Source organism: Sceloporus undulatus, chromosome 3 (assembly GCF_019175285.1).
Source record: "Sceloporus undulatus isolate JIND9_A2432 ecotype Alabama chromosome 3, SceUnd_v1.1, whole genome shotgun sequence".
Lineage (NCBI taxonomy): Eukaryota > Metazoa > Chordata > Lepidosauria > Squamata > Phrynosomatidae > Sceloporus > Sceloporus undulatus.
The window spans coordinates 233,872,550-233,884,771 of record NC_056524.1 but is presented as its reverse complement, the minus strand read 5'-3'; the positions used below and the strand labels follow the sequence as shown (position 1 = coordinate 233,884,771).

General features: G+C 39.4%; 1 protein-coding gene across 2 annotated transcripts; it reads right to left on the bottom strand.

Moving 5' to 3' along the window:
* Positions 1-3,553: 3,553 nt before the first annotated feature.
* Positions 3,554-10,154, bottom strand: MRPL44 (mitochondrial ribosomal protein L44). 2 transcript variants are annotated; one of them, XM_042460557.1, is made up of 4 exons: positions 9,942-10,154; positions 7,283-7,751; positions 6,443-6,621; positions 3,554-3,972 (listed from the first exon to the last, which is right to left on the bottom strand). In XM_042460557.1, exons 1-4 carry the CDS (start codon positions 10,115-10,117, stop codon positions 3,801-3,803), a joined length of 996 nt encoding a protein of 331 aa, XP_042316491.1. In that variant the 5' UTR covers positions 10,118-10,154; the 3' UTR covers positions 3,554-3,800. The 2 variants fall into 2 exon arrangements, with proteins under 2 accessions (XP_042316491.1, XP_042316493.1); XM_042460559.1 differs by lacking the exon at positions 9,942-10,154 and adding an exon at positions 9,756-9,918.
* Positions 10,155-12,222: the final 2,068 nt, after the last annotated feature.

The window sequence follows — 12,222 nt, the reverse complement described above, 5'->3', positions numbered from 1 at the left end:
AGCACAGGCTGGGCAGGGAGACATGGGAGAGTGTCTGCTGCTAGGGGCTATGGAATTCCCCCCTGAGGGATGCTCACTTTGCTTCTTTCTCTTATCTTTTTGCTGGCAGAGAAAGACCTTCCTGTTTAAGTTACAAATAATTAGGGTGCTGAACCTGCTGTTGTTGCTCACAATGACACAGACAAAGAATGCCATGAGTACACTCCAAGAAATGCAAACATGTAGAGAGGTAGACACACTAATCATGCCAGCCTTCAATGGCTCAGTGTGTACAGCTGCTGAACAAGCTCCAGGCTGTGTGCCACATGCAGCCCCCAGGGCTGTTTTTGCTTCAAAATGCCAAAAAAGAATCTCTAAGGAGTATGGAGGACGTTTTTACCATGTTTCAAGCCTATTGGTTAAAATGAAATTTTACCTCAAATTTGGAGGGGCCAACATCCAGGACAAAAGAGAGTTTCCAGGACTCAAACAAAACCCCTCAATGCAAATGCTGCAGAGTAGTTCCCTACTTACTCAGCTGTGGCAGCAGACAGTTCAGGCATTTGGAAGAAGTCTCAACATCTAATCATAGATGCCAGAAGCACAGGGTTGCAGGCAGAATAGGCTCATTTGTTATAGTGTCAAATTCTCTAGTTCAAATAGAATTAGATATCCCCACACTCAGAGAGGCCAAACATCCTTTTAGATCTGTCTTCCCCAAGCACTGTCTCTCGCTGTTTTGCCTGTTAGCATTCCAGGATGTTTCATTGCTTCCTGCAACAGAGTATTTCTTACATATTGGCAGACATGCTGCCACTCACAGTCCAGGGAACCAAATTAACATCAAGGATACTGCCCCTGAGCTCATCATCACGCTCCCTATAAGATCCAAGCATAGCACACACATTAGAATTCCCATTTTGTCCACTTCTGGTCTGTGCACCTCTGAAATAGATCTGTCACTACTTATTTAATATCTATTATATCCTGTATATACATATAGTATATTTGCAATGCCCAGGGTTTTATTGAACATCATTCAGGAGTGGGAATTCCTAAAAGAGCTATACGTGTGTGCACTTGACAGTCCATCATAGTAAAGACAATTGTTTGAAAGACAGGAGCCTATCAGCTGAAATGTCTTTTGCAAGAGAGACAGCATACTCCCTCTGTCCATAGCTGGTGCATGGGATTGCTCTGTAAAAGCTCTAGCTAATCACAGCTTTTAATATTAACATTCACTTTAACTTTAAGAAGCTAATTCAAGAGGTTTTAATGCTACAAATGCATTCCATTTTAATAAGCTAAAAGCATGCTTAAACATGGATGGATGTTTCTGAAAGCTATGATCAGTTTTCACTTTCATTTCTAAATCTCTATATACATGCCATATCGGGGAGGAAGAATTTTTTTTGCATGCTCTTTTGGAATGCATGGTCAAACAATCCTCTTCCATTCCTTTGATATTTATGTAAGAGTGGATTGTTACATCTTACCTGTTTTTGCAAAATCATGAAACAGACAGCTAGAAGCTATGAAGAAGGAATCCTGACTAAAACCAGGTGAAGCACTTGGTAAGAAAGAAACCAACATAATGCAAGGGAATAGAATTTGGATCTGGGCATGCTGCAAAGCTGTCATGAATCAGAATTCGGTGGATGATCATAAAGAGGCTACAATCTCAACTGTCTACTGAGACAAAAAATTAGATACATATTTTATCTTCCATGTGAGGGAAACCAAGTACAGTACATGAGAATGAAAAACTGCACCTCCCCCCAAGTTTGTGCAGAAGTTTCTGTGAATCATTGCTATATATTGATCGCTTCTCTTCTTCAAACATGTTTGAGTGGGAGGAATTTTAAATGGAACAAAGAAAATATGTGATGCAAAGGTTAATGTGTGTCTCTTGTAACCTTTTACTCAGTTCAATTAATGCTATGTATGCCAATGAATTTAGCAGACAATGATATTTTTCATTATGGGTTTTCAAAATAATGGAAGACGGCTCCAGGGACTGCAATAATGGACTGTATTGATTGCTTGGGATATGTATATTCAAACCTAAATTTATTACTTTTCAAATCCTTTTCTGTAGCAGAAATTACATGCAGTGGAATAAATTATTCTCTGTTCTGAGTTGTGCATATATTCATAGGGCACAATTCACTCCTACCTGCCATTATAAATTCCTTTATTGAAATTCTCAGGAGAGAATATGCACACATTGGCATATAGCCAAATCAGGAAGAGTAGGCTTGCTCATTGGTTTTGCATATGGCTCCATAGGAACTGGCTCAATGTACAGTCAGCCACTCATATCCAGGGATTCTTTATCAACAGATTTAATCATCTAGTGCTTGAAAATATTATTTAAAAAAAATTAATTCCAAGAAGCAAACCTTGACTTTGCCTTTTTATTAAAGGACACCATTTTACTATGCAATTCTATTTAATGGGACTTGGGGAACCAGAACTCTCCAACAGAGAAGGCTAAATGTCTCAATAAAACTACAATTCCCAGAATTCCATAGCACTGGGTTGTGGTTGCAGTACCAGCATTTAACCACTGCACCACCAGGGCTCCTTTGCCTCAGATGCCTGAGTCCCCAAAGCTAAAAAACATATTTGCCCCCATTCAACACAACAAAATGCCCATCACAGAAGACAAAGTTGTGAGGCTGAGCCTGCCTAACGTATTTCACCATCCCCAAGCCCTCTCTCATCCTCAGGTTCATCACCTAAACAAACATACCCTTTGTCTCAAGATCATCATTCAGACAAACACATTACTTTTTCAGACACTTTCCATCCATAAAAAAAAAATGTGTCTCACTTCTACACACAAGTGTGTATTCATCCCCCCTGCACACCTATTTTCTCTGTCATTACTCCACTGCCACTTTTGTATATTTCTCCTAGTTACATTTTTGGATCTATGATTTCCTGTCCATTCTCTGCACCTGTCATTTTTGTTTAACATTTTTGTCCCTCCCCTTCAATTATCCCGATTCCCTCTATATCCACTTTCTTCTTTAAGCAATCCTAAAGTGCTGCACACCATTTTTCCTTTCTCTATCTCAAGTCTTTGTCACTTTCTATTTCTCTCCCTAATCCAACAGCTATTAGGAAACCTCCTAGGGAGCTCTGTGTCTTATGTTGTGCAGGTCTACTTTACATGATATCTTGTCATATACAGTGGACCCTTGTTATACGCTGGGGTTTGGTTCCAAGATCCCCCGTGTATAACAAAATCCGTGTATGTTCAAGTCCCATTAAATATAATGACATAGCAAAATGGTGTCCCTTATAAAAAATGGAAAATCAAGGTTTGATAATTGAAATTTATACTTTTTTGGAACATTTTCAAACCGTGTATGCTTGAATCCGTGTATAAAAAAAACCGTGTATAAGAAGGGCCGACTGTACAAGGGAAAATAAAAGCAACCCAGCATGTTTTGTATATAAAACAACTCCATAAAATGTTTCTCAAATTAATGTTACTCTCAGATTAATTTTGAGTATGTTTTAAATTATTTAAAATTTAAAATTAAACCATCAATTGATCTTATTCTTTGAGAGAAAACATTTTATTGGCCATTACTGAAGGTTTTTATTGCAAACTTTCACCTTAGTATTTTAAGCAAGATTTTCCTCATACAAGATCCAGCACGTCTTGCCATGTAGCTTTTAATTATTATGCAATGCCTTATTTCTTCAACTTAGTAAATGTTCTCTAAAGTGATATTAAGCAGTAGATATCGAAACCCTGCTCCCTGCAGTGTATCACTGCTGCAAATGGAGGAAATAGCTTTTTCTGCCTAATTACTGCTAATAACATTTTCTGCTCTCTGCTCCCATTTTGGTGAAGAGTAATTCCAGGGTTGTCTGTTCTCGGTGAATCCATAAAGTTTCCGTAGGGCCACACGGGCAGCCTCTTCTTCAGCAGCTAATACTGTTTCACCAGTCCCTTCAGCTAGAAGCTTCTTATCACTGAAAAGAGAAGAAATGTTCTTATGAGGATTATTAGTATTACTTCATATATAAAAGGCAATAGCAATATTGCATTCCATTTGTCAAGCAACTAAAGGCTATACAATAAATATTCATGGAATACAGTAACAGGTCAGTGGTCCTTGATATGTAAATTGTGCTCCTTAAAAATTAGAGTGTCTTAATGTGGTTGGTCTGCATCCAACCTATCTGAAAGGATATGTATGAGTTACTCTAAAACTTTTCTGACTCAGAGAACCATGATTCTTCAGCCCACTAGAAAAAGCAGAGTGCAGCTTGAACAGAAGTCAAAAGAAATAAGTACAGCAAATACAAACTACATATTTACAACTTTATGAATTCTGCCTACAGAGATGACAGATCCTGAGATAAGGCTGTTTCTGAACTACACTATTTCCAATGGTCTGCAGTTATGGGTATGGACTTCCCCATACACCCTGCTAGATTTCATAGTACCTCCCAACACAATATTTTTTAATTTATTTAGCCAGTTTCTTAGAGCAGCAATTCCCTGAAATGGCACAATTCAGTAACAATTTTAACCTACAATCTGCTTTCTGCAGAGTGTTATTGTGGAAATATTTTTCCCCTGGATTTCTATTTTAAGTGTGTTATCTCTTGCCTTTACTGTATAACTGTTTTACTGAAACAATTTTATGTGGCCCATTTTCCTAAAACCAAATGAGGAAGTGGGCTGGCAGATAAAAGTTGTCAATATGCAAAGTATATCAGTATGCAAGGGGATCTTGTAACACCTTTGAGACCAACTGAAAGAAAGAAGCTAGTAGCATGAACTTTTGTAGACTTGAGCCTACTTCCTCAGATGCATGGGGGAATCTGAGGAAGTAAGCTCAAGTCTGCAAAAGCTCATGCTACCAGCTTCTTTCTTTCAATTAGTCCCAAAGGTGCTACATGATCCCTTCACCTATTAATTTTCCAGACTAACAAGACTATGTATTTGAATTCTACCATCATGAAAAGTATAAGCACTCTATTAAGGCCTATGGTTGTATCCTGACATTAGGAATAAGATGATTCCTTTTATTAGGCTTTTGATCTGGCAGAGAAATCCTACTGGCATGGGTGATATTCATCATATTTCTCTTTCTCCTGAAATCTCAAGGTCTTCTCACCAATCTGCTCTGGAGAGATAGAAGGTTCCATGGGACAGTGGGGGAGATAGTGCTGAGAACTACATGGGAAGGATTAGTAAAATCACCTCTATCACTTTGTGTTAGCAACAGCATTCTCAGTGGAACTCTGCTCAGACTATACTATTGTCAAGACATCTCTCAATTCAAACAGATTCTTCTAACTCAGTTGAGATTCAATAGGTAGAGAAAGAGATGGGTAAAGGCTATGTTCATATTTTGACTGGGTGTGTGCATACACACATTTCATATAGGATTGATACATTTAATCCCTGAAAAATAATTTCCTTGAATTGTCTTTCTCACTATAAAAACAGCTTTATTTTTTAAAAAAACAAACAAAACTAAGCATCTGATTGTAATACTCAATAGGCATTGCCTAGTGTACAAACATGCAGGCCTACGAACATTAAAGCTAATAAGCATCTAACAATTTCAGAATGGCATCTGACTAAGTACCTGGCAGGGAAATAACAAACATCAGTTATGGCTACTGCAAATTAGAAATGAATTTGCAGTTACTTTCAGCTTTCAGGAGGAAAAAACCCAGAGAAGCAAAAGATTATGAATTATTAATGAACAATAGTTAAATGAAGAAGTAAGGCAAGACTGGGAGAAAGACAAGATAAGCCATGGTAATATAATTAAATAGTCTCACCCATCTTTTGAAAAGTTCGAAATCCATGAAGCAATTCAGAACTGTTTACAGTGAGCTTAACAGAGGGCATTTAACTAGTAATTTGTGAATTCACATTTCAAAGTAGGAGTGAATCTGGCCAAAGAATGCCAGAGACAAGTCTCTTCATGTCAGAAGAGTCTGACACCCATATTCTATACAGCTGCCATGTGATAAGATTTATTAGTACTTCCTTTTCTCTCTCCAAAGGAGGATAAACATGTAATTCCTCCTTAACAAGATCTATCTCATACTTTGAACAATTAAAAAAATGCAGAAGATAACACCACCAGCTTAGAAGATTTTTACTAGCTATGTGCAGTGAATTCAATCTGCCCTCTAGAGGTGCCTGTGCAGCCTCTAGAGACCTACTACATCTATATGAGATTATTTCATTCAACTCATGCAAACATGTATAATATAAATTCACAGAGAATATAGATGGTCTTTTATGGGCTTCTATATGTCACTTTCATCTATGCATACAGACATGCCTTCTACACGTACAAGTCTCAGATATCAATAAAAGGTGGGTTTAGAGTCATGAAAAGTAATTGTACACTGCATAGCCAAACATGAACACTCAGTAAGGTCATCTCAACTACTTGGAAATTTTACTAACCAATATAATCCAACAAAGTATAATGGCAGTGCAGTACTAGCTCCTGATTGTCTAGTTAGTCTTGGTTCTGGAGCAGGTATATTCCTCTTGGTCAATTCCTCCATCAGCAAACCCATGGGGTTTATAACATTCCATATCTCAAAGAGATCTTTTCCTATTAGTTGAGGAATGAAGAAGTCCTGTATATAAAAAGGAGAAATTTTCAGATGCCATTATGTTTTGATTTCTGGCATGTAGATTAAACAGCATTTATTATTAATTTCTAACTTATCACCATCATAAGTCATTATTATAAATGCTTCTTTTTAAGTCTCACTGCTAAAAAAATGCCCACTATATTCCAAGTTTCATATTTCTGTACTAACTCCAAACAGCTGAAAGTTGAGACTGACAAGAAAACCAGAATTACTTTATTAAGCAATTAAGGCTCACCTGAGTATGTTTCTTTAAGGGATTAACTGCTGCTATAATCCCTCCTGTTTATACAAGAAACCATATACTTCCCAAGCATCTCATAAGTAAGCATATCAATCAAATGCTCACACAGAAATATATTCAGAATAACATAGAAGTCTAATATATGAAATCTTATTCTTCCTTACAGCAACAATGATTTTCTTTGGCACAGTTTAAAAATCATTCTGCCTACAGGCTTCTTCAGCTATCACTACTTCTTCAATTGCAAGCATGGAGTAAAAGCTAATGGAAAATCTTACAGTGAAATTATACTGTACAATGGGCAACAGGACACAATTTATTGCATCCTGTGCGTTATGACAGGCAATGTTGTAGGTGCTCATTTTCCAATACATATCAATCTTATGTTGCATAATAACTTACCCTGACAAAAAGCTCTGTTCTCTGTGAGCCACTGCTCTGCAGCAATGCTCCTATTACAGCAAAGAAAGTCTGCTGAAGCACATTAGATGGCACAGGAAATTCTGCGCAGAGTGTCAAGTCTTGTAGTGACAGGTTTTGGGCTAAGTAAGACACTAATTCTTCACTGGTGAGAAAGTTAACAAGAGCTTGAATGCCAGCAGGCGGCATTTTTGGATACGCCTCGTCAAAGCACTGTGTGAGGTAAGAGCGTGAAAAAGAGTTCCCTTGCAGACAAAGTTCATGGTTGTCTTTGAGATTAAGAGCAACTGCTTCTTTCTCTAGCCCCAATGCTTCCCGTCTAGACTCCTCATGTTTAATATAACAACGATTAACAAATGCAGTTTTAAGAAGATCCAACAAAAACTTCTCATGTATCCGGTGGCTAAAAGCCTGTATTTCTGCATGATAATCCCAGTTAGGCTTCTCAGATCTATATAATGAAAGGGGGAGAAAACACAAAACAATTAGGACTGATTTTGGGGTAAAACCAAGGCCCTTTCTAGACTATTCTTTTAAACTTGATCTTACAAAGCAAATACTATATTCCTGATTGTTCACATTTCATATTTACAGGATTTGAGCATGAAAAAATAATGGGTTATACACAATAAGACAGTATTCTAGAGACATAAACTGATGTTAGTATGCAAATTTTTAGAACAGAATTCTATAAATAGAGCTTTGGATTATTTCAAATCACCTAATGCCTTCACAAATGTTGTTTTTCAAAGATAGGCAGAATTTATGCATGGATAAACTATGTAACGTTTAATAAGCTGACAGGAAGCAGGGAGCTGTGGTAGGTATGAAATTCAAGCAGAGGAATCTGCTGGTCTTGCTACATAATGCCCGGCATATCCATGTTATGATTCTTCCTTTATTACCACAGTCTGATCCTAAAACATCCTATACAGGAGCATTTAAATCAGCATAATAGGGAAAGAAGAATTAAAAACATGTATGCAGCCACATGTATTTTGCACACATGCATTTAATCACATGAATATTATGGGCTAAGAGAAGAGATATCCAGATCTACTGGTAACTCTTGTGATTTGCAGTGTGTCATCACTGCAATGATACACTGCAATTGATATCTGACAATATCAGCAATAAAAAGGGCATCCTCCTGTTTTAAATCATACTCTGAAATGAAGAAAGTTTGGGGCATCTAGGGGTAGATCTTTGTAGGGAAGGACTGTGAGCTCCATTCAATTCTGGAACTCTAAACACTTCTGGGCTCAAAATCCTTTTAGTAATTCTAGTAAAATACCAAAGATCTTCCAAGTCCACAATCTGCCCATCTCTAGTACAGAATGCACAGAAGGAAATGTATGTTGTGTATATAAACAAGCTTCCAGACCCCTCTGCATAAGGGAATTACCACGTATGCTTGACTCCATTGAAAAGAATGGAGCTTGTGCATGCAGTGCTGTACATGCGCCACAGGGGCATGTGCCATTGCCGCTTCTGTCATGCAGCTTCAGTGTAAGCTGGAAGCAACATATGGCATAGGCACACTGTACAAGCTTCTTAGTCCTGCTCAAAATGTAGGACATTTTCAAATTCCTCCTGGACAGAAGATGCTGAAATGGAAGCCATGTCCTGGAAAAGGAGGATGCCAGGTCACCTTGATCTCTAAAAACACTGATATAAGTGTAAATCTGTCCTTGTTAGTCGTGCTCAAAATGGAGGACTTTTTGGAATTCTTCCTGGACATGTCCTGGAAAAGAAGGATGCCTGGTCACCCTTGGATAGGGTGCTATCTTGGAGATGTCCTGTCCACAGGGTCGCCATGAGCCGAAATGTAGGCTATGTCCTGGAAAGGGAGGGCCCTGAGCTAAAAACATGAGAATATAAATCCATGCTTCTTAGTCCTGTTCAAAATAGAGGCCCTTTTGTAATCCCTCCTGGACAGAAGGTAATGAAATGAAGGATATGTCCTGGAAAAGGAGGGTGCCGGGTCACCCTGAGCTAAAAGTATACAAGTATAAATCCATGCTTCTTAGTTATGCTAAAAATGGAGGACATTTTCAAATTCCTCCTAGACAGAAGATGCTGAAATGGAAACCATGTCCTGGAACAGTAGGACCTCTGGTCACCCTGAGCTAAACACACTCATACAGATGTAAATTCATGCTTCTTAGTGATGCTCAAAATGGAGGACCTTGTGATCCCTCCTGGTCAGAAGGCACTGAAATGGAGGCTGTGTCCTGGAAAATGAGGACCTCTGGTCACCCTGACCTAAAACACACAGAAATATAAATCCATGCTTTAGTCCTGCTCAAAATGGAAGACCTTTTTGAATTTGTCCTGGAGAAAAGGTAATGAAATGGAGGCCATGTCCTGGAAAAGGAGGACACCTGATCTCCCTGAGCTAAAAACACTCATATAAGGGTAAATCCACGCTTTAGCTCTGCTAAAAATGGCGGACCTTTTGGAATTCGTCCGGGACAGAAGGTGCTGCAATGGAAGCAAAGGAGGGCACCTGATCTCCCTGAGATAAAACCCCTGATGTGGGCGTCCATATAAACGCCGGCCTCCTCCGAGCTCCATCCCAGGAGCCCTGGAAGAGGCCTCGGGGGAGAGGAGGAGGCCCCTCTGTCCGCCCCAGGCTCACCGGCGCCGAGGGGGCTCCTGCAGCCGCTGCTGCTCCAGATAAGCGCGGACCCAGCGCTGGTTCCCCCGGCGGGGCTGCTGGGAGCCAAGCGGGAGGCCTCCCGAGGCAGCAGCTGCCAGCAGGCGCTTGGAAGCCTCAGAGCGCAGCGAACGCAGCAGCAGAGAAGAGGCCGCCATTTTGTGGAAGCGAGCGCAGCAGCAGCAGCAGCAGCAGCGCGGTCCGCCCCCAAAGAAGCGCCGCCCGGAAACAAGCGCCGCCGCTTTTCTGTTCCGAGGGATTAGGGTTCCGCTCATGGCAGGAGGAGCCAGAGTCACTGGGAAATAAAGCCCTTGGGCCCCGCTATGGCACTCTAGCAGCGCCGCGTTTGTCAGAGAGATTTAGCCTAGTTCTCTGTCAGAAAGCTCTGGCACCACAATCTCCTTTCATTTTTGTTTATTTCATTTTTATCCCGCCTTTCTCCTAAATTGGGACCCAAGGTGGCTCACAACATATACAGTATATAAATTGTGTGTCTGTACATATATATATATACACACACACACAAAATTTTATTTAATGTATTTATTTTAATTAATTAATTTTATTTATCCCGCCTTTCTTTCAAGTTGGGACCCAAGGTGGCTCACAACATATATATAAATTGTGTGTGTGTGTATGTGTATGTATATATATATATATACACACACACACAAAATTTTATTTAATTTATTTATTTTAATTAATGTATTTTATTTTTATCCCACCTCTGCCTTTTTCCCAAGTTCAGACCCAAAGCATTTATTTATTTTTATCCCGCCTTTCTCCCAAGTTGGGACCCAAGATGATAAAACTCAGGTTGTCGTACTTGGGACACATTATGAGAAGGCATTGAATCATTGGGAAAAACAATAATGCTAGGAAAAGTAGAGAGGAAGGCCCCAGGTGAGATGGCTGGATTCTATTAAAGGGATCACTTTGAGTAGAGATTGCAGGAGCTGAGGAGGGCCTTGGAGATGGCTCATCATCAGCAGGGCTGCCATGGGTCGAAATTGACTTGAGGGCAGTTAGCAGCAACAAAAATACATTTACATAGTTTTATGTGGTTGAAATGAAAATTTGGTAAAATGTTGATTTTTTTTTTTTTAATTAAACCTTCAGGTATAAAGCCTATTTGTACAGTTGCAGGAGTGGGATAGAATGAAATAGGTTTATATCCATGAAAGTTCATAAAAACCAGTTAGTCTTAAAGGTGCTGCGACATTCCCTTCTTCCTTTGCCAATGGAACAGTGTATTGATTGACCTGTTTCTCCTGCAGTAATCACAGGATCTTTTTCCATTATGCCATTCTCAGTATCAGCCATCAGAGCATCTCCTTGCCACCCTCTAAGTATTTGACTAGTCCTTGATGTCCTTTGCAGATAAAACCCTAAATGTGCTTATTGTTTGTGGCACAATAATATAGTTACCTTTGGCTAATAACCCACCCAATGAAAACAAGTTGTCCTTCTTTAGCAAAGTATTTCCAAGTTATTCTGTTGTCCAGGATGAATATTTTGAAGGTGATTTAAACAATATTTTGTTTATAGCATACTACAGTATAAACAATGGGCCTTGAAAGAAATTGAAAACTAGCATAGTTTGTATAGGCCAAATGCTAGATGCCTACAAAACATACAGCCATAACTAAGGTCCAAAACACACTGCAGAAATAATCCAGTTTGAGACTGCTTTAACTCCCCTAGCTCAATGCTAGGGAATTCTGGGAACTGTAGTTTTGTGAGACATTCAGCCTTCTGTTAGAGAGCTCTGGTGCCACAATAAACTACAATTCCCAGGATTCCCTAATACTGAGCCAGGACAATTAAAGCAGCCTCAAACTGGGTTATTTCCGCAGTGTGTTTTGAATTTAACTCTTCAAAGCATAGATAACTGAGATCTCCCATCGCTAGGAAGGGATGCAGTTGATGCACCAGCCACAGCAGCTATCCAAACATGGCTGGAGCAACGTTGGGTTCAGATGTACCACCAAGCTACAAATGCGATCCTTCAAAGTGCAGAACAGATTACACTACCAATCTAAGATTGGACTTTCTACTGTTTTGACTAGCCCGGACTTCCAACTAGCACCAGGCTATTACAGAATTCAGATAATGATCCAGGGCTTCGACCATCACTGTAGCAACAGTTGATCCCAATAAGCATAAACTTGACTATTATTAGTACTAAGATGGGACACAGCTCCAGAACTCAGGATGATCTCATTCAGTGGTTAACATGCATATTAAAGTGAATATAGGACAA